Source organism: Streptopelia decaocto (genome assembly GCF_964273445.1).
Source record: "Streptopelia decaocto genome assembly, chromosome: 3".
Taxonomy (NCBI): Eukaryota; Metazoa; Chordata; class Aves; order Columbiformes; family Columbidae; genus Streptopelia; species Streptopelia decaocto.
In genome coordinates, this window is record NC_138656.1 from 61,054,377 (window position 1) to 61,077,046 (window position 22,670).

Sequence of the window (22,670 nt, forward strand, 5' to 3'; positions counted from 1 at the left end):
TCTTGTCAGTATTTTTCTTGAAATTTTGTGCTCAAAGTAAGTGCAAAGGTGAGAGTGCAAATTTGATTTATTTCCCATTACAGTATCTTCTGCAATATGTTCTGTTGCTTTTGAATTCACACAATTGCTGGTAATTGTGTGAATTGTTGTTGTTGTTTTTTGTTGTGGGTTTTTTTTTCTCTCCCTTTTCCCTTCCCTCTAATAGAAATCACTGAGACTTGGAGAAAACAAACCAAACCAAACCAAACCCAACCTCAAAACTTTCCAACCATGCAAAGACTAAGTCCTTTTTCTTGGAAGAGTTGACAGACTTAGAACTCAGGATCAGCTATGCAATCTCAAAAGTACTTGAGACAGCAATTCTCTTCATGAGCCAACTTAAATACCCCCCTTCTCCTTTTGCCTAAATACCTCAGGATGGACTTTTGCAGCTCTGCATTCTGACCAAGAAAAATAAGGGAATGTAATAGGACATTATTTTTTTTTCCTTTTTTCACCTCCCTCATCTCAGAGCTGAATCCTGGTCCCAATAGCCACCCCAAGTCCACAGGCTACCATCTTCCTATCCTAAGGTAAATTACACAAATCCTGCCTGACTGTCACCTTTGGCTTTTGGCAACGCTCACACTCATTTAAGACGGTGCCTGTGTGCACAGTTGCTGCAGCCCCGCTCTGTTCTTAGGGACATAGTTTAGAGGTGGACTTGGAAGTGCTAGGTTAATGGTTGGACTTGATCTTAAAGGTCTTTTCCAAACAAAATGATTCTATGACTGCACTCTTGAAACATCCTGACTGAGGAGATCCTCCCCAGAGCACCCCGTGCCCCCACATCCCTTCTGGCATGGCAGCGTTACTTGTTGGGATGAGCTGCTTCAGCAGCAGCTTCCTCAACCGGGGAATTACACTCCATGGATGCAGTTGCTCTTTGCCCACACTGAAGAACAGCCAGAACAGGGCTGAGCATGTAGGTATCCACGAACTTTCTTGCATCCAAATAATAGTTACTCGAAGGAAAAAGCAAACTCAGGTATCCATCCTAGAGTAATTCCACTTCTGTAAGTTTCTGCTCTTTGCCTGCTGCTATAAGGAGAACTTAAACCAAAGCCGCTGCACGGTCTGGTTTCCCACACTCAGAGTACACGGAGGAGGGAAAAGGTCAGGTTAACAAGCGAAAACTGAGCATGAAGTCATATGACTTGCCTGTTAAATTCAAGCAGCCAGAACCCCTGAAGCTGCTGCCAACAATTAGTAGAGTCAGCTATTCCACTTCGGAACACTCTACTCCCTTATTAAGACTAATTGCCACGAGCTATCTGATTGCCTGGACTGGTGGGGGAGAGTCCATGTGCTGGCTTGCAGGCTGGGGTTCTCAGCTCTGATCTCCAGAGAGCCTGCTTCCTATAACTTTTGATTTTATTTTTTAAACCTGCGTAGCACAGGTTTGTTTTAAAGGCTGCATTCTAGGAGGCCTCCGTCAAATCTACTGCCTAAAATTAGCGGATTGCTCTGACACAGACTCCAGCTCTGTGAGGAAATAAAAGTATTTTTTTGCTTAGACTATCAGAAAATCTCCAATCTGGGACTTCCCCTGAGCCACTTGACAAATGCATTTGGACAAAAACAATAACTTGAAGGGAGGAAGAACTTGCTATTGACTAGGTGCAGAGAAAACTTCAATTTTAATTCAGTATAGAAGGTGATCTAAATTTCTTTCAACCTGGTCATCTACTTTTAGTCATCGAGCAGTTGGTTTAACTACACAATATTAAATACCTGAAAATAATACTTGAATTAGAAATGGTACTTCTAAGAAAGAGTGCACAGTAGAGCTGCCCAAAACATATTTTTCTAATTCTACTTTATATACATCTATATTAAAGTTGTAAAGTGTTCTTTCATAGGTTTTTGAAACTTGCGCTATAGATGTTATATGTGATCATTCCAGACTTCTAAACTGTTACCCTTCATTTAAGAGCCAGACAAAGATAGATCTCAAGTCTCTATTACTGAAGTTATAAAATAACATTTTATTTATATCAACGCTATTTGTTTTCTTAGGAAATTCATAATTCATTCTCAGTAAAATCCAGTTTCTTTTTTTTTTAAAAAAAGGCATTATGACTTTTTATGGTGTTTTGATGTGGTCTTTTGGATAACTACAAGTTAAGATTGTACCAAGCTGAGCAACCTTGAAACGTACAGTGCTTTCAGTCAAAAGAAGCAGTAATAAACTTGGGTAAGTCAAATGTGTCAACCAGAATTTGAGTTAATTGTGACTTTTAAGACTACAGAGGCCTAATGATTATCTAGCAAGAATGAAACTTTTGTTTTTAGTTTTACTGGCCATGGAAGTTAGAAGCGAAGTCTGCATCACCCCACAAGGAATGCTGTTGTGCTCCTCCTCACAGGAGACTAAGCGACCGTCAAGTCCCTACTGTCACCTTGTCCTTGTAACACCAGAGACTGGAATGAGGCACTTTTACTTTTGTAGAAGATTATGGTGCCTCACATGTAGTAGACTCTTGTGGAAATGACACTATACATTAAAAAAAATTCTTTGCATCATAAAATATGGATTTAATTTGAAAATAAATATCAAAAGTTCTGAACTCCTTGGTGATGACATTTGATCTTCTTGAAACACGATTCTCCCCATATATGCCCTTCTGAAGCTGTCAAACACTTTCAATCTCTGTCAAATACTGAATGACCTTGTTTGGAAAACCCTTTCCAGATAATTCATATGTAAAGTTCTAATTTCAATTTCCAGACAATCAAGAGCAAAGAGATGCCGTAAACAGATAACCCTTAGTCTCAGTGACTTCTGTCTCAGTGACAGCTGACTGCCAGCTATGTTAAAAGTTACTTTCATTTGATCATTTTTCTGATAAGGCCCAGCAGTTCTGTGGCTCTGCTACTGAAAACCCAAAAACCCTAGAACTTCTTTGTTTCAGTTTCCAGCACTAAACTTGAGAAAAATATTTTATTTTTTTAAAGACTACTTACTGAATCTAAATTTTTGTCTAAAATGTTTTCAGCAAAACGTTTTTCCAGCATTGTTATTTTTATTGGCATTCATGTACTGTATACTACTAAAATCTTTGAAAACAATCTGGGATCAATTTCAGATAAAATAATGTAAGTCAAACTTGCCAGTGAATGTCTCTAAACAAGACACTTAAAAATCACATTTGCTGTTGAAAGATTGCATTTTCTGTATTGCCGCTGCCTTTTCTAACCAACATTTGAAAGTATATTCAAGCCCAGTTAGTTGAGCAGAAAACCACCTCTCTGAGATACTAATATTTTATTTTAGCTAGATTTCTTTCAGATTAGCCTGAATTTTCAAACTAATTATATATTACTGTTTCCCACTATTAATTTGAGAAGGAGTTGTTTATACCTTTTCACAGGACCAGGGTTTTTGTGGAATGACTCTACCCACTCCACTTCAAAGGATCCTGACCATAACCTCCCTTAAGTCCCCTGGCTTTTCTCCGTCCCCACTCAGTTGGCCTGACATTTAGAAAAGACTGGAGCAAAAAGCACCAGACATGTATGAGTATGACTTAATAAGCTGCATTAGCTTGTGACGAGGCCACTCACAAAGTTTTAAGTGTCTGAGCATCACTGTGCCCCATTCCCGTATCTCAGGGCAGGACAGCTGCACCCTTACACAATCCACTTCTTACGGGAAAAACCCAAACGTTGCTTGAGTAAGGGAAAACAAGAGAGAATCTTTTTTCAAGTAGAAAGCACATCACTGCAAGCTCTCCATTTGCTAAGTATATGTAGGAAGGTACATATCTATGAGTGAGTCTTCAGTCAGATTAATTTTTAATTTGGGATATTCTGTTTCTGGCACCTTCCTACAAAAGCTGAAGTTGACTCTCCCAAAGGCTAGGAATCAATACCATCTCCATTAACTAGCCATGAATTAGGGTTAGTGCAACCAAAACGATTTATGGCATTGCTCTGGTGCGTATGTGTAAGTATAATGTAAAGAATAGAGAAGCGCATACATAATAATGTATACAAGCATGCAAAAATTATACACGTAGAACACTTGTAGATAAAATCCAGAGGTACAGTGACTGGCATAGGCCAAAACTACAAATATATTCAAAAAGGACCACAAAAATCAGGGCAGGATGGGCTCATTGATCATTACTGAACAAGACGTTTTGCAATTTTATTTCAGAAAGTCTTCTATAATACTACTGCTTGCCAGAGATGGGAGGATGTACACCAGGTGGAAGGACAACTCTATACTTATCCCAAGCTTATGTTTCACTCTGCGATCTTTTACTGGCTGCTCTTAGAAACAGAATACTAGTCTAGACACCCTATGGCGTGACCTACAGTGGCTGTTTTTAAGTTCTTTCTTTATATCTCTAAGCACATTTGTGTAAATATCTACAATTTTTTCTTTGTTTTCCTCCATCTTCTAGTTTTTTTTAATTGCAGTATTCATTAAGTACTTAATTTTCCTAGAGCCACATGAAGCAAAAGTTTATTTTAATGCAATGCCAATTTAGAACATGCCTGCTGCTTACTTGCTCACTGAAGGAAGATGAAGTATAAACTGTCTCGCTGTGATTTTAAATCTCGTACCCAGAGTTCCTTACCCCAGATGATCTACAGCAGAAATAACCCAGGCGATTGTTTTGGCTTAAATGTCCTCAACAAAATCTGACATTTTCACTGTCTTTCTTGTGTATCAGCTTTACTGTAAGAAGAGACACCCAGTGAGCAGCTTAGCTGAAATTGTCCATACTCTAAAGTGCAGGTTAATTTGATCAATATCCCCCATTGCTAGATTGTGGCACTAAAGTTCACTGCAAATTGCTCTCCTTGACACCATTTTACATATTATCAACTTGATGAGCAGTTTTACCTGGTACAGACTGGCAAGGTGGTGTTTAGTTTTGATCAGAAAGGGCTGGTTGACCCCTGGGTGATCCACATCATGAGCCGCAGCAGCTAGCAGTCCAAGCATGACGTCCGACGGGGTGAGGAAGTTGGCAAGCTAAATCACACGTGTTAATCACAACAAGAACAGGAACAGTAAGCACTTTTTTTCTTTTGGCAAATAAAAAAAACAGCTGACATCACAGCACCGCTCAGTTTTGTAGGCACTGGTACACAAACATCAAATACAAAATCAATTTTGTGAGCAACGTTTTCAAGATGACTATTGAACAAACATCTATAAAGATATCAGACTATATACTCATATTTTATTATAGCTTGTATTTCTTATCTCTTTATCACTCATGACAATATATGGATTGTTGTTCTAAATGTGCTTGAGCTTACTCTAAAATATTCAGTTTAAAAAAGTAAATAAGTGTACTAGCAGGTTGGCATACATGATAAGAGTTCTGCTTCACACAGTATTTAGTAATATCAGCAATATATCAAGATTCATTTTTCTAGGACAGCACTGTGCTGTAAAATGCAGTTTATGAACTTTTGAAATTTCAAACTTGGTTGTTAGATATCTCCCTTCAAATATAGGTATTTTATTAGAGAACACAAATTACCTTTCTTACGTCAGACATGCAAATTTGAAAACCTGCCCAGATTATTTTATTCTATACAGCTTATCATTCAGAAACAAATTTTGTTATCATTGGAAAAAAAAAATAATTTGAAAGTCTTTGCGTTTTCTGTTTCTGAAAGTGAGGTAGTTATTACCAGCCTGATAGTCTGTACAGGTCTACAAGCTGGAAGAAGCATCCTGAGATGAGAAATGAAGAGCAGTATGGTACAGATTCAGATGCTGGGTGTCCTCTGCACTTCAGGAGGTGGTAATACAGGAAAGCTGGGGCCTGCTCCTGTCCTCACTCACCATTACTACATTCTGATCTAAGAATATGTTAATTCTAGCAGAACTGCCTTTTGTTTAAGCCAGGCCAGGAAAGATTAGTTGTATTCTTATGCTGTGGTTCAGCATTACAGGATGACAGTGCCTTCCAGCAACCCATACAGCAACATCCCACCCTCTGGTTGCAAGGGGTGGTTGCAGCGCTCAAGGAGCTGCCGCTCGCTCATGCAGGGGAAACCTTTGCAACAGACCCAGTCAATGGGACCATTTCCCCCTTTACTGGTGTTGCAGTGGCCAGTTTGGTCTTCTGAAATATTAATGAGAGGGGCTCATGCCCTGAAGGGACAGAGGCACAGGCATGCACTGCCTTCTCCTGGCTTCGCCAAGAGGACTGCAGCTGCTGGCAGATGGCTGGTACACATGGTCACGGTAACACTTGCCAATGCTCATAGGGCAGCACTTTGATATGTCACCCATGTGCTGAGAGACTGACTCCCATAGCTTGTGTGAAGTGTCTGTACTTGATTCTGCCACTGCCTTGTTGTTGACTTCAAGTACGCTATCATTTTCTGCTACCTAATTTTTCTTTTTTTCAAACCCGGGAAAAAAGATCATCTGAAAGAAACATCAATGTGAAGGGTTGTCATTACCTTGGGCTCCCTCAGATAGCAGTGCATAGCTTGTGTGACATCAGCAGCGTGGACAGCGTTGTGGTATGGGTTTTGGCTATGGTAATCTTCTTGAACCATAACTGGGAACCAAAACAGAAAACAAAGATCCTTTTGTCTCTGAATGCCATGGCCACAAGTGGGAGCTGGATTTAAAATACAATTTGAGGTTTTACAGTCAGCTACCTAAGGAGTTTCTTCAAATACCTGTAGCTTACTTAGACTGGTACTCTTACTGGGATACCTTTAGAGAAAAAATGCATGAAAGGATTTGTGAGTCCCAAAGGGATATGTTGAGTCTAGTTCATAAATCAACCCTTTCTTGCCTTAGTGAAGGCTCTCATTCAGGAGTAAAATAAATAAGGAAAAGAGGCAAATTTATCCGCAACAGAGTATAATTATTTACGCTGCTGTCATAGGGGAGTAATATGTCATTAAGGCAGTACCACCTATTTTGCAGTAGCAGGGGGTGAGGCCCTGATATCCTGGCATCATTTAATATTTGAGTGACTAGCAATGGTCAAAGACATCCGTAAGTCCTCCAGACAGAGAATCAAAAGATAAAGCCTTGAGATACTCAGGAGCAAAAATCTTCTGTGATAATTTTAGTCACGTCTATGTGTCCATTTTAAAATACCCGTCCCCCTTGTTGTAGTGTGCGGTACTGGAACTGGTCCAGCTGGAAGACTGAGCAACCACCTTTTAATGCTCAGTTTTCACTTGCACGCAAAACCATCGAGGTGTGTGCTTCACACTCATCTGCTCCTTGCAGCAGTGCCTGCACTGTTAGGTGGGCTCAGGGCAATACCATGTGAACACTGGAAGCTGCACATGATCTTGCCCAAAGCACTCTCCTAGACATTATCAAATTAACCAAACAGAAAGGTAACGGGCAAATCGCCCACGTCACTTGTCTCCAGCATGGGTAACACCAAAGAAAGCCCCGGCCTTCAGGTTGTTTCCAGCTCCACTAGTGTTTGACATTACAGTGGGTAATCCTTTAAACGCTGAACACCATGAGCTCTAATTATCTGAGTGTCCACTTCGTGGCGGCCACAGGAGTCAGAAATGGCAGGGAGATTTCATCTATCTCCACACCAGAGGAATGCTTTCCAGAAGCGAGAATTATGCAGTCTTAAAGAAGAGACCCTGACTCTGAAACTCCATCTGACAGCCTAACAAACCAGCATTCAGCTGCACTCAAAACATGATGCAAAAAGTAATTGATTTTGGCCAATTTCTTCTTTTGGTTCACTGACAGCATGGGGCTAATATTCCTGCTGGCAGTAACAGCAGCAGGGGCTTTCATCAACACTATTCAGTGCAGACAGCTTGATATAATTTGTTAAATTTTGCACATAAGCTTGTAACTGCCCTGGGTCTCAGCGGTCTATTAGTCACTAAAATAATGACGCTGCACCACAACTGTATTGTGTACAAATAGGTTCTGCAATGTCTGTCTGTGTGGACCTATTTGGGCTGCCACATCTCTGCATGGCACACTTTTTTTTTTTCTTTAAATCACCAGTGCAATTGTGATACTGGGATGCTTCAGCCCGATGAGGAACCTTCTGAAGTCCCTCCATTGACTTAACAGCTATTGAATCGAGTACCTAAGTGCCTGTACATTGTGCGCTAATATGCATCACAGAAATGGTTTACTGAAATATTTGCAACAACATCATGATTTTACACAGATCTGCAGACCAAGCCACTGACTTTTTTGGTGCTCTACTTAAGCTGTAAGCTGCATTTAAAGATGGCTTTGAGGTGAGCACTTACCTAAAAACCTGTGTAATGTAACCATATCTAACTGGAAATGGTGAATAAGTCCATGCACGTTGAAGAGGTGACAAAGCAGTGTTACAAGACTGTTTCCTAAAAGCAGAAAGGAACAACTCTTAGATTGCATAATACGTATAGTTAGAAACCAAACAAGGCTAAAAATCTTGGTAGTTTCCTAGTCAGCTCCTACCATATGAGCTTAGATGGTACTCATATACTCAAAAGTAGCTTATATAAACTACTCCCGTATACAATCAAGACTTGATGGTATGCCATTCTTGTGTCTAGATGTGACAAAGTCATATTCACTATGTCAACATGACCTAAAGGGCAAATTGACATGGATTCAACTGGAAATATCTTGATATGTTTATTTGAGAATCACCTCATCTTCATAATCCAGGTCTAACTCCAGAAATTACAGGAGAATGGCTTTTCTGCCATTTCAGCTTGCTATAGTGTACTAATTAATTAATTATTGAGAAATCAACAGTTTGTAATTAATTTTTTTATTTTGCACGTGGCTGTATAAACATGTAATTAACCCATACACCTAGCTCAGCTACAATTGCATCTCACAACGATGACAGAGTCAGGAAAAGAAGAATTGCAGCATTTACAGTCTCAACTTCACTGTAATGTTATGCTGGCCTTAATGCAAATTCGATATTGGCAACACTGGCAAAATTGAGCCTACCTAGTATTATAAGATCAAATATACATACACACAGTGTTTTAATAAGTTTGCACTGCGTAATTCATCAGTGATGTTCCCAGAAAAGTAGAAAAAAAAACCCAAAACGAACCAACCCATACAACCTATAAACAATGTCTGAAGGGAGACTTTTCTGATCTAATGTAATTCAGGAAAGAAAATAAATATATGTACAGAGAGGACATGGAAACTTATTTGTCCTTGGCTACAGAGCAAGGGTGCAGAAAGGTAATTTAGAAGAATTACGCTTTTGCTCCCCTTGCCATTTGCCATCCTTTCCACTCTTCGCTGCCAGCCATTCAGCTGAATTAACCTCTAAACCAACCTTTTTCTACACCTTCTGCCTCAGCCAAACCTAATTAGATTGGAGGTGAGGAATGAGGAATTTCTTATTCCTAAAAGCAACACAGAAAGGATAAAGCTGTGATCATGACCTTCCTCAGCAGTTCAGATCAAGAGGTACTGCCTAGACACTGGCATGTGTGTGGTGTTACAGACAAAAAGTTTCACAGATTTTTACTATCTTAATGACTGTTCCTTTTTTTTTTTTTTACTGCTGAACAGAAACAAGGGTATCTTTGGTTAAAAAAACTCCTCATCTTGACAGAAATGGACTCATTACAGAAGTCTGGATTTAGTGACCTATGGATCTAATAAGGAATGTTTAAAGTACCTTGGAATTTCCCAGATAAAAGAAACTGAAACACCTCAGTGAAACTAATAAGCACATCACAATAAAAAAGCAAAAGGTGACCATGACAAATGTATGAGATTAAATTAATAAAAAAACCCACGATTTAAACATAGTATAGTTGGGAACATTCTGTGGAAAGACTGGAAATGTTCAAGGATACGATTCTAAGAGGAGTTAATTGTGTCCCATTTATATTCTGTAATCTTAACTGGAAAAGTTTAGCGATAAATTAATTAGGGATTTTTAGGTTAGTCATATATGAGACATAATAAAAAAAACCAACTTTCTGTTTAATTACTTACCATTTGTCAAGCGGTCAAACAAGAATATGTCAAAATCCCACATTCCCACTTTAGATAGCATATGCTAGAAAGAAACAAATATAGAAAGGCAAATGACTGGTATGGCAAACTGTACAACAGATGTAAATTATTATTCCACATTAATCAATCATGAGATTGCTTGCTGCAGCTTTAAAGCTTTGTTTGGGAAAGCAATAGAGAGGTCTCTGAAGTATCAGACATCAGGAACCAAGTTTATCTATACTGAATAAAATATCACTTGTACTTTTAACTGATAAGGTTTTGACCTTGGCATTAAAAATACCTTCAAATGGAGCTCAAAACATGGAATAACATAAAACAACAGATTATGAAATTATTCCCTTTTACTGCGCAAGTTTTTTGATTGTTCTTTCATGTCCCCAAATCAATTCAGTACCAATTCTCTCAGGTTTTTATCACAATAAAGCACAGTCATAGTTCTCACGGTCAATATGGATTACATTTTGCTAAACAAACCAATACAGAGGAATAGCTTATAAACTCAGATACAGTGCTTCTGTGAAGGCCGCTCAGCCACGAGGAAGAATCCATCTTCACCTCCATATACAGTGTTTTTACATCGGTTCAGTCAAGAGACTGAGCCTGGACTAACTGTTTGACCTACAATGGCACATGTGTGAAAAAAATCTGTGTTCACTCTTAGTCTCTATTCAAACAAGTTCTGGATTCTTAATTACTTTCTAACACCTAGCACAAAATCTCTTGCAGAGATTAAAAAGGGCATATAATCCAAATACCAGTAGTTGTGCAAGTTCTGTTAGAAAATATAATTCAAGGCAAGTATAAGAGATGTAAAGTAAGAGAATTATATTTTTATTTTAATGAAGTTCCTTGCAGTGAATGCTCCCTGTTTCCCAGCCTTTGCCATTACGGAGAGCTGTTGTGGATCGCCTAAGAGCTGCTCGATACCAGCTGAGAGACAGCTGTCTTTTTTCAAGTGGATGAGGTAAATCCTGTATCGAGGCTGCACTTAGTTAAATCAGTAGCTCAGCCAGGGATCCTTCATCCTTTAATAAATCCAGATTATAATTTCAGTTGACAGAATCTAAAAAATGATGAATAGATTTAGACATTTTCGTTTTGCTTTGAGACTAAGCCTTTAAAGCTATAACCATAAAAGAGGAATGGACAGTCTGTCTGCTGTGAGGCGGGTAAGTAACGTGGGTCATTTAAGCCATGCAGCCATACACTCCTTTATCTGAGCACTCAAAGAAAACTGACACTCTCTGGAACATCATTAAAAGAAATGGAGATCTGGAGACACATCTTACCCTTGCTTGCCCAAGGTAGTCCTCATCCAGTAGGTACAGAGAGGCTTGTGGTACAATTCCACGCAGCAACCGGGATGCATGGAAATATCTCTGGAAACTTAACAGTCTTTTAACCTTTTTCTTGGTGCCAATTTCCCCTGAGAGTGTAGTATCTGTGAAAAGCAATCAGTACAGGAACCATGAAACCCAAGATGAAGGATGACGGTCTCAATTATTTCATAAGAAAAATAGCAAAAGCTTAAAAATAGTGATACAAAAATCCTAAAGTTCATGTTTCCTGCCAATCCCCATGAACGAGTGGTAGCCAAATCCCTATATTTCAGGATAATATATTTGTTTATTTCAGAAAGGAAATATGTTCCAGTAATCACAGTACTAACACAGGGCTTGGGAGATCTGAGTTCAGTACACTGCCTGCCACAGGCTTTAATGTGATCCAGGCTAAGCCCCTAGGTGGGTGATATATCACCTAACTGTCTATAGGGAGCCTAAATGATGAGGGTTAGGTATGGGAAAGCTGCTCTTCCTCTTCTGTGGTCCCGTTCTCTGCCTATACAACTGAAAATAGCATTACCTTGCTTCCTCACAGGGGTGTCACTGGAATATATTAAAACTCCATGGCACTAGCACAAAAGGTGATGCTGGATATAAAACCAAAAGTGACACCAAGAGAGACCTCAAAATACAGTTTGAAAGCAGAATGTATGACTCACTTTTGTAAAATATGAGAAAGGAGAAAAAGAAGTAACGACAGGTTAATAATCCTATTGTATTGTATGCTGTCATTCCTGTATAGTAAGGCAAATTAGAAACGAAGAAAATATTTCAGTTCTACTATTAGGAAAGCAGGTATATTCAGTCAATGCATGCATTTCTGGTTACAGAACAGGATATGTTCTTTTCACTAAGTAGCAGGATAATTCTAATTCCCTAATGCCATATTAGAAGATTTCCATATAGGTCTAAATGTGACACAAAAGCCCAGGCAGCTTTTATACAGCAATTAAATCAGTAATTAAGTAATTAAATTAGATTGTTAGTAAGAATAATATGCAGGTTTCTTAAAACTGAAAATGATTTAGTTAATTTCATCTGAACTTTTAACAGAACCTCACATACAGTTGTGATGTTTTCATTTTGCAGTCTGGTGTAATTTATGGAAAAGGGAGGACAGAAATTGGACAGTTGTCATAAGGCGGTAAGATTGAATACAGTTTTCTCTGTAAAAGGAATCTTGTATGAAACTGAAAATTAAGTACTCCTTCTAGAGAACAGTTATTAGATAAGAAGCTGCAGAGCAATTCACTGGATTTCAGGTTTAAATAAAAAGAAAAATATCCATGGACTGAAGATGAATCTCTCTATTCTGCTATTTCTTTTTACGCAAAAATGCCGAATGTTTGTTTTGCTGTGAAATTAAAATATTACTTTGTATCCTGTTTTTACGAGTATTATTATTCTGAGAGGTTATTCAGGTAAGTCATTATGGTTTTTTTGGATCATAGATTGTTCAGTATTTGATTTCTCCAACAGCAGATGTGTAAGCACATTCTGCACCAAGTTTCTTCCTTAAGTAATCCAACACCTATTGAGGGACACAAAGTCAGTAACAATAACAACCGTACTTATACATAGAGTATCAATAACTAACATATTTTCTTACACCTGTAAGTCTCAAACTTCTCGTGGGCAGTCCAAAGACTCCACTGAGTTTTATTAAAAGCACAAAATAATTTTATTGCAACTTGACAAGCCATGTGTTTTCAAGAACGCAAACAGTAACAATGTCATTACTGTACCAGCCTGAAGGTTAAGTTTTCATTTATGATGTGCCAGCACCTGCTGTAATTCTCTCACACATTTTAAAAGCTGGAACAATTTCATGGTCTGTCGAAAGAGTGACTAACGTAGGTGCTAACAGTTACCCAGTGACAGTGACATGTGGAGGAACTGGTAGACTTGTTTTCACATTTATTTTAATTTATTTAGTGCTGCTAAGAAGTGGCTGGCATTCAGGTTAATTCCTGGATAACAAAACATTCCTAAAATGAACTCATTTTTTAAACTTGTGTCAACTTTTTCTTGACTTCCCAACTTTCCTAATTCCATCTTTGCCCCCAAACTGTCATTGCTTTCAGGTAACAAGTTTAAAATTTAAAGTATGGAGCAGTTGCTCCAACCCATTTTTATCTAAGTTAATATCTGTTTTTTCAGTTCAAGACAGATGACCGAAATTACCACCTACTTTCTCCTAAACTGTCTTTAAAACGCACACGTAGAGTTGCTGTGGATGATCTGAAGGTGAAGCTTTGGCTTGAGTCCCAACAAGCAGCTGTACGTTGGATTATGAAGTAGTGGTTATTTTATCCTTTGGATTACCAGATTATTTCAGTAGCACAAATAACACTTACCAAACCCCTTATCGTCAAACAAATTTTCTGAATTGAACTATCAAACTTGCTGCCACTTCTTGGTCACATTGCTCCACATGGTTGTCACAGGTCTCAAGTGAAATTTAATCACTGGCAGACAGCACCTTTGAAGCATGACTTGCCACTTCAGATGAGCATTGTATTACAATACATTATGCAAAAAAAGATTACCCACAATAATGTGTTGCTCATTCATAAGGGAAGAAGTTCATAATACTGATAAAGAACAGTAGGAAGTGTATTTTCAAATCTGGACTCTTGATGGAAGAGCCCGAATCCTGCACTGCAGGCTATCCACACAGATATCGTATTAAAATCACGTTCTTTGGGTCATTTTAGTAATAATTGATTTGTCTATGCATTACAAGACTTGTCAGATCATTGCTATGACCCTTAACAAGTTACTTTGTCATCCACTATAATGCACCTTATTATGATGTTGTCTTGCATAAAACTGGACTAAGACTCTGCCCCTCTCTGAGCAAAACACACTCCAAAGTAGTATAATCTCATCAGCATTTTCTCCTTCCCTTCCCAAGACCAATGTCAAACAAAAAGGAAAAGCACAACAACATTAAGTTGAGAGAAAAAGGACCATTAAAAAAAGAAGAGCAAAAAGAGAAGCAGCTGAAAGTGAATGCTCAAATTCTGTCCTCAGCTCAGCAGTTGCACTTGAATCTCCCAGCAGCACAGAACCATTCCTCACGTATGGGATCCACCAGCTGACACAAAAGCAAGATGCCGTTTTAACATGAAATTAAATGTATATGTGAATGACTTACAGTAATACACTGAACACAACAATTATTTATAGACAACTATAAATTTCAATTTAAATTGTAAATATGAGATTTTGATTATGACACCTGATGCAAGTCATATAATGACTTTGAAACATAAAGAATTATTGACAGTTATTTCTAATTAGGTTAAATTGAGTTATAAGTAAATGAATCAGAAATATTGATGCAGATATCACTGAACTTCAATCCTGGAGCTACGGGTGCTAAAACATATGGTATACTGTTTAGTTAAAGAATGCAAGCTCCAAGTCTCACATTGGAAGAATTTGGTAATCAAGTGCCACATGACAGATGAACAAGAATGCCTTCTGTTTATAACCATAAAGCTTCCCCTGAGAACTGTCTCTATCTTTAATCATGGTGGCAACTTCTGAATGTTTTGTCTACCTAAAAAAGCCATAATCTGTAGCTCTCAAAAGACACACATTCTCATATCTTATGGAGTTACTGCCTAGCACAGTGGTTGGAGAACCCCTTCTTTGTATCCTGAACAAAGTTATTGTATGAATTCCCTACACATACACATTTACAGAAGCATCCATATAAGCATCATCACAAAGCTTAATTTCTACCTTTAAAAACACAGGTAGCCGGAGCTCACACTGTGTCTCCTGCCATATTTCAGCAGGCAGCAGAAGTGGTTGCATTTCATAACTTGGCAGACACCTCACATATACACACTGTCAGACCATGGATGATGTCTGGACACTGCACGTGGCCCTCAAGAGGTTAATAAGCTACAGGAATCAGTGGCTGCCTTCTCTCACCTAACAAGGTTCCTCCAGTCACACAGATCTGCTCGTCCTAACATGATCTACGGCTCACTACACCCCAACCTCTGTTATTTCAGGGAAAGAGGTTTCCTGCACTAGGAACTCCTACCAGTTTTCTTTCAGATTTCTTTCATGGTGTTGCGCTAGCATGTGCCCACAGGCAGCATGAATATAAAAATGATGGAGGTTATGTTAACAATGGTTCAGTTAACATCCAGAAACAATCACATAAATCAGATTTTGACAAGGACATACTTAACTCTGCACGAGACATTCATTACGCTGTTATTGTTCTTTCAAAGTAAACAAACTTGGTAACGCATTCAAATAAAGCCTGTGAGTTTTCCTTCACAGTATTGCCTTTTTTTATTTTATTGCACCTCAGCATACAATAAAAACAGGTCACCCGGCAGCATGAGTGGATAACAACAGGCTTATTAATTTTCAACAGCCAACGGATTCAGAAGCAGAAAATGTTTTTCTACTTCTTTCCAAAAGGATACAAAATAAATCAGGTCCTCAAGCACCTGCCTTTGACTCATGCGGTTTATAATACACTTTCCCCTCTTCTGAAGATGCAAAGACATTTTGTACTCAGCCACTGCTCTATACAACTGCACGCCCAAAGAGTTGGGCAGGATTGGTGAAAAAGTGCTGGAATATCTGAAAGATATGGTGAGAGGATCAGACCTGCAATTTACTGTCCAGACAATATGCAAACCACTAGGATGCTGGGAAACAATTTGTCTCTGGTCCTATACATTACAGAGGCAATTTCCTGTCCTGGTTCCTGGTTTAATAGCTGATTATAATGCTTTTATTTGAGAGTCCAAGAAACATGTAATTGACTGCTGACAAATAATTGGTGTTTGTCTGTTTTTTTTTTGCGTGTCAAATGATGCCAGGCATTTAGACCACCTTTACTGAAGTCTTGTTTGGCATACTCATTGCATAATTTGGTTGCTAATATCTTCCTACATTATGGATTTATCACATTATCCCAAAGGCAACAGCAGTATCAGCAGGGATTGCTGAACTGGCATAATTAATATAAAAATTAATTCCAAACTTATCATTTTCAAGTTTTGGAGAAGGCACTGGCAAACTAGAAGAGACAACCTCTTCTCTCTGTACAGTTCAGGCTTTCCTGTTGGCTTGCACTTTGCAGTTCAAAAATTCTTTGGAAAGAAAGCGTTGCAGTTTTGAAGAAAGGCCTGAGAAAATGCACAAAGTACCAGAAATCTATGTAAAGGAGTTTTTGCCTGAAAGCTTTCAGTCTAGGGTAGAAGGACCAAGAAGCTCAGATGAATATCCCAGCTGTACTTCTCAGTTGTCTGTGGCTGGTGTGAGGAGCTGATGAACAGGTTTGATTCCAAATTAGTGAGATTGTGCCAATATCAATTTTATCATCTGTATATATATATGTTGGTCACCACAACTAAGACAAGGGAGATGATAAACACCTTGAACTATATAAAATGTACAGCTAAACTAGCATTGCACTCAAATCTTGTAAATGTGGAAATCTTCATGAGGCTTCAAACTATATGGGAATCCAAAAATGTTGTGCTATAAACATTTTGTTTTCACTTGCCTCTCTAGTGTATTAAAAAATTATTTGTTCCTTGACTTTGGATAAAAGTCAATGTATTGGTCAAGTGCTTTCTGTTAGTTGCCATTGTTCATATTGGTTACAACTGCATTACTTCTCTTTGAATGGGTAAACATTTTTTTCAATTAAGAAGAGTCTGTGAGAGAGAGTGGGACTCTGAACACACCAGGAAAAGCAGAAAATTAGAAGTAAACCAAAAGATCTTTAAAATTTCCCAATTTGAGTCAAGATCCATTCTTTAACCACCTGCATAAGTGCACAAAATCAATGCAGAGTCTGTTTACACAAGAGGTCCTCCTGTGCTTGTTTGGCTAATGTAGTTAATGAAATTTGGGAGGTTCTGGGACACCAATTTTCTAGGTCACCTTGCTATGTATTTTCCTCCTCTTTGAACATTACACTTGAGGTGGTGGTGGCTTGTAACAGCTCAGTTTCCAAATCATAAAGTTCCTGCACAATTGTTGGCATGTTGAAGAATGCTAGTCATGCAGCCTCCCCTCCATCCCAAAAGATACTCCTTTTGATACCATTTGAAAGAGACTACAGAACTTAAGAATTATGCAGATTGTCCCACTTACGTACCAAATTATTCCATTACACTAAGTTCTGGAGAAACTACGGTTAACCTTAATAACAGGAAGAAGAATAGATTCAATCCAAATTTAAGTTGAATTTAGATGTGTTTCTCTTCTCTGCAGCCTTTATTTGGCTCATCAATCATTTTTATGCAAACAAACACCTTGGCATCTTTTATTAAGCCTTCTACAAGTTCTTAGGAAACAGCATATTGTGTTCTGTTTCACCACAAAGTTGTTCTCATTTCAACGTGAACCTTCACTTTGCCACTTCAATCTTCACGCAGCAGCACAGTCAGGACCATTTTTTCCTAAAACTGCAAATGTTCTATAGCTGATTATAGTTTCTCTGACAGGAAATGGTACATCCCCTCCTCCTTCACTCCCCTTGAGAAAAAACAACATAACCTGTAATAACAGCAAACCCAACTTTCATTTATCATCTTAATGATCCCTTCTCCTTGTTCTTTCTTTTCCTCTGTTCATTTGGAAAGTATCCTCAGTGTTATCTTCAGTCCACCCTTTCCCTTTTCTAATCATGGAAAAGAAGGTGGGGTGGCTGAATGGGTCACGCATCATTTGGAAACTTTTAAAGGGTTATTCCGAATCCAAAATCAGTGTTAAAAAATAAGTTATGATCCTGTACAATCACTAAGACTTTGTGTGTGAGGCACATCTAGTTTTTTGTTTGCTCTGCTTGCTCTCATGAGTTCTCCTCAAGTATTCATAACCCAAACTGCTGCATTTTATTAGCATATGAGGGCACATGCATCAATCAGTTTTACATCCTGGTTTTCATTTTCTAGAAATGTAGCGTAAAAACTAAACACGGAGCATGAATGGCAGGAAGTATAATATACTTTTCAATCAACCTTGTTATTAAATTTTGCAGATAACAACTCTTAAAAACACTTAAAAATGCAAGCAACACTCCAAACAACAAAAAAATGTCTGTTATTTGATGAAAAGGGGAACAAGACTGACTTCCAATAACAAGAAGAATTTTTGAATACAGTGACCTGTTACTGTAAAACAGAAAAATGTTGTGCTGAAACATTATTAAGAGAATCCCAATTCTTCCTTGAATGGAAAACTGAAAGCAAGGCCATAGGCTGACTTCAATTCTGGAAATGTTCTTCCCATTCAAACCTGACACAAGCTAATCAGATTAAGAAGCCTGTGTGCCTTTGGATGTGCTTATCCCTGAGGAACTAAGGGAGGTATTCTGTAGAAATGATGCAGACCTCATAAGTTCTCTAGCTTTCTAATTTAATAACCATCTGGAACTTTGGACTCATCTCCATGGGCTAGGTTGGGATCCGAGTAATCCAATCAGCCTTGAAACTTCCTCACAAGACTTTTAGTGTCCTAAATTAACCTTGGTCAGAAATATCTAAAACGGCATCTCTCACTCCCACTTTCTTTTTCTAGCCAAAGGCAACAAAACAAGACAGTTAACCAAACTCTTTAACCTCACTCATATGGGTTCAGGTTACTTGATGGTTCAGTTCGGGGTTGGTGACTGTGGTTAAGTTTTATTTTCCCTGGAGACTGGCAGTACCTGAAAGCCCTGGAGCTGTTCAAAATCCAAAACCAAAAATGAATGTAAATTTTGCAAATCGACCCTTCTGTAGACAGGCAGAAACCACAGATTCAAACGTCCACAGATTTTGGTTCTTTGAGATGGAGACTTTTTCATGAGTTCATATCTTCCCTTACTTACCCTGACTACACTTTTCATTTCTGTAGTACCCAATTCATCCCATGCCTGCAAAGCATCACTTTATTTGCAAACAAACTGAAAACCAGATGATCTTGCTTGATTCAAATCAGACAGCAAATAAAGGACAGAGACTGAATGCTACCTAATGTCACTCTTTATCACCATCTGGTACTAAGAGGAAATCATCTATACTAACCTAATTTTCTAAGCTAAGTTTAAAGCAGGCAGGCTTTTTTTTTTTTTTTTTTTTTTTAATTAATCTTCTGCCTACATACTAATAGCAAGATTCTAGGTAATACACAGTTGTACCTTTGGAGTTCCTACAGACATGTTTTGACCTTTTACGTATTCTCAGATCCCACTCTATGTTTCTGTTGTGCAAGGTGTAAGAAAACACTTGCTCTCTTTGGGTAACACTATTTTGGTACAGAGATTTCACTTTGCAGGTTACGTACTACATCCTTCCCCTTTCCTTGTTATCTCTCCTAGATCAATATATAGAGAAAAATGAATTCTACCAGACACTGGAACACTATGGATGGCTTACTGAAAACAAGTGGGTGTAAGATAACAAAAGCTTTGGCATGACTGATACTGTGACAAAACCAAAGTGCCTCTAATTAAGAATTTTTTTGGAAAAGTTAAGAATGCAAGCAGAAACAATTTTAATTACATTACTCCATGACAGGCCCATTTAGAAATAAGCAAATAGAGCCTAACAGTTTTGTCATTAGCAAGCAAACTCTCAACCCAAAGAAAAGCTTAGCATGAACAAGATGGGAACTAGAGAATCACTGTTTAAGTCTTAAGAATCTCCTTGTCTTCTGACTTAAAGCTTGACAAGCAAGTTTGTAAATAAAAACTTACTCCTCTCAGATGTAAACTGTGTTACTCTGTTATGCTACTTAATTTTACCTGGCAATCAAACATAGTATCTAATATAAATAGAGCAGGGTGAGGTTGTCTTGGTTATCTTGGCATGCTCACCCACAATTCTAGATTTATCACAAGGAATTCCCTCAAACCTTTGGTTAGTGCAATGAAGTACTACCACAGTCATCAGCACAACTCATCATGGGATAATGAAATCTATTTTAATCAATGCATATTAGTCAATGAAGGAATCTTGTTCAATGACTCACTCAGCAGCTTTGTCAATCAGAGAACTAAATTATTGCTGCTTTACCCTATGACCCTTTATTTCTTATATCCAGGCTATGCTTTGCTAAAAGGAAATAGGATCAAGTTAATTGTCATGGCAGAAGATTCAAATTCTGAGTTATTAAACTGTATTTATTCAGTTTAACTCCTTTTCTGTCCTGTGAACACAAAAAGGTTCATTTAATTAAAAGAAATGTAAAAGTGCAAATAAACTGCCATCATTAATTTCAACCTGCATTAGGTTCAGTTTCAAGTTAGAGCTACTGAAATCAGAGAAACTTCACTCTTCACTAAAATTTGCGAGGTTTGGTTTGGAATCATGCAATACACCATTTATACATTGTATTCAGCTGCGTGATAGCACCTAATACTCGCCTATTCCATCCCATTACTCCTTCTGGCAAACAAGTTTCTAAGGCTAAGTCTTTTTTAATTCTGCTGTTGCCATGTTAAGAAGTGCCTTATTTGCACAAAGAGAAAACCCTCTCCCCATTTCCATGTAAACCTATGGGGCTGTGCAAAACTTTAGTTTAGGAGTTTGTAAAACCTGAATATTTGTTCATTAGCACTCTAGTGAACGTGGAGCCTCAGGTCACCGTGTGCAGCTTATTTTTTTCTGGGGTATATCTGTGGCCACCAGGAGCAAGTGGCTGCCTTGCCTTATTATGGGGGGATGGTCGGCTTGCCTCCTGGGGGTCTTCACACCGGGCTGGCTAACAAGCATCGGCTGCCACAGATTCTCTGGGGAGAGGAGCCACTACGTAGCTCCCCCGAAGCTTCTGGCTTGAAACCATCAACACAAATGAGTATCTGGTTGGTCATGCAGGTCTCCACAAGTTGCAAGGACTGAGTCAGGATCGTGGGGCAAACATACGCTCCTCACAATGCAGAACTGAGGAATTCTTGGTGACACGGGGATATACTACATTCACTTTTGTATTTTGGAATCATCTTAAGAGTCCCCAAACCGACCAGTGCAAGTATGCTTCTAGGACAGCTTGCAAGTAAGCAGGGAAAAGACAGGAAGATGCTAAAGCCTTGTACCTCCTCCAGACAGGATCCTGCAAAATCCTCGTGGCCCTGACAGCCTGGCACTGACAAGGTAAATAGCACTCACTAAATTTCTATGTATTGCAGAGAGGCACTGGAGGAATGTGTAGATGGCATCACAGACGTTAGCTCAAACAGCAAGAAGCCAACATTAATGCAGTTGGCTTTGATTAGGGCAACACAAGATCCCATTTTCAGAGCGCAGAAAGTTTTCCTATCCAGAAAGACTTCACGGTGTCTTAAGTTACACAGTGACTTTACTGCAGGACTCCAGAATAAAAAACCCCCAACGATATGGTCTACTGGGTGTTAACCCTTAACAGCCATATTAGGGAAAAATCCACTAGTTTGATTGAATCTGTAAGTATGTTACATTTAAGTAACCTTTAGTCTAACATTAAACAGCAATGCCCTGATTTTTTTTAAATGTCAATTTTCAAAATGAATGTCAAGTCTGTTCAAGAAAGAGCTTCAGTGTTTTCCTCTACTTTAAAACAACGGTGGTACTGTTATTTGGAATAATATTTCAGATGGTAGAGGGAACAATCGCTATTTAAGCTCAGTTTGACTGAATTAGTGAGAAACTGGTTTAATGTTCATACTGCACTTCTTTATAACTTCTGAGGATATTGACCATAAAATTTTCTCTGCTTCATCTCTCCTTTACTGCAACAGCTTTCAGTATACAGTGGCTGCCTGTCAGTTACCGCCCCCAAACAAATATAATGTGGTGCTGAAATTTTACTGCAAATATTAAATAGACACTTTTCAAAAAAAGTTTGCAGTAGGGATGTTTCTGTATGTTCCTTTTTGATAGGATGTGCAGCACCATGGTTTTTGCTGCTTACATGGTATGCAGAGCAGAAAGGGATTTGACAGATAAATGTATATGAACAAATAATACAAAAACCTGCTTATTTCCTGACAAAACACGTCTGCATGCTCTGACACTAAGCATCATCATTTTTCTGGAGTTCACTGAGGGAGCCAGGCCCAGTGCACAAAACTAGTATTCAAGTGCCTAGAAATCTCACTTAATTTGCACTGAAAAATCAAGCCAACACCACTCGCTAGGCAAAAAGCAGTAAATTAAAAAGCAACTGAAAACAATGGGAAATCCAAAATCAGGATCACTGCTTTTCTTACACAGAGATCATGATTAGCCGGAGTGACTTCTTTCAGATTACAGAAAAGCAGTAAAATGAAAGAATAAGTCAGAAGTCCCTGAAACAGA

General features: G+C 38.5%; 1 protein-coding gene across 2 annotated transcripts in view; it reads right to left on the reverse strand.

Annotated features, from left to right (window-relative positions):
• PDE7B (phosphodiesterase 7B) overlaps positions 1-22,670 on the reverse strand; it is a 183,163-nt gene that overhangs the window by 14,273 nt on the left and 146,220 nt on the right. For both annotated transcript variants that reach the window (XM_082048520.1, XM_082048519.1), the window contains 5 exons: positions 11,308-11,459; positions 9,995-10,058; positions 8,281-8,376; positions 6,481-6,581; positions 4,898-5,029 (listed from right to left, as the gene is read on the reverse strand). In XM_082048520.1, the coding sequence (XP_081904646.1) occupies positions 4,898-5,029; positions 6,481-6,581; positions 8,281-8,376; positions 9,995-10,058; positions 11,308-11,459 (545 nt within the window). The remainder of the gene's footprint in view (positions 1-4,897; positions 5,030-6,480; positions 6,582-8,280; positions 8,377-9,994; positions 10,059-11,307; positions 11,460-22,670) is intronic.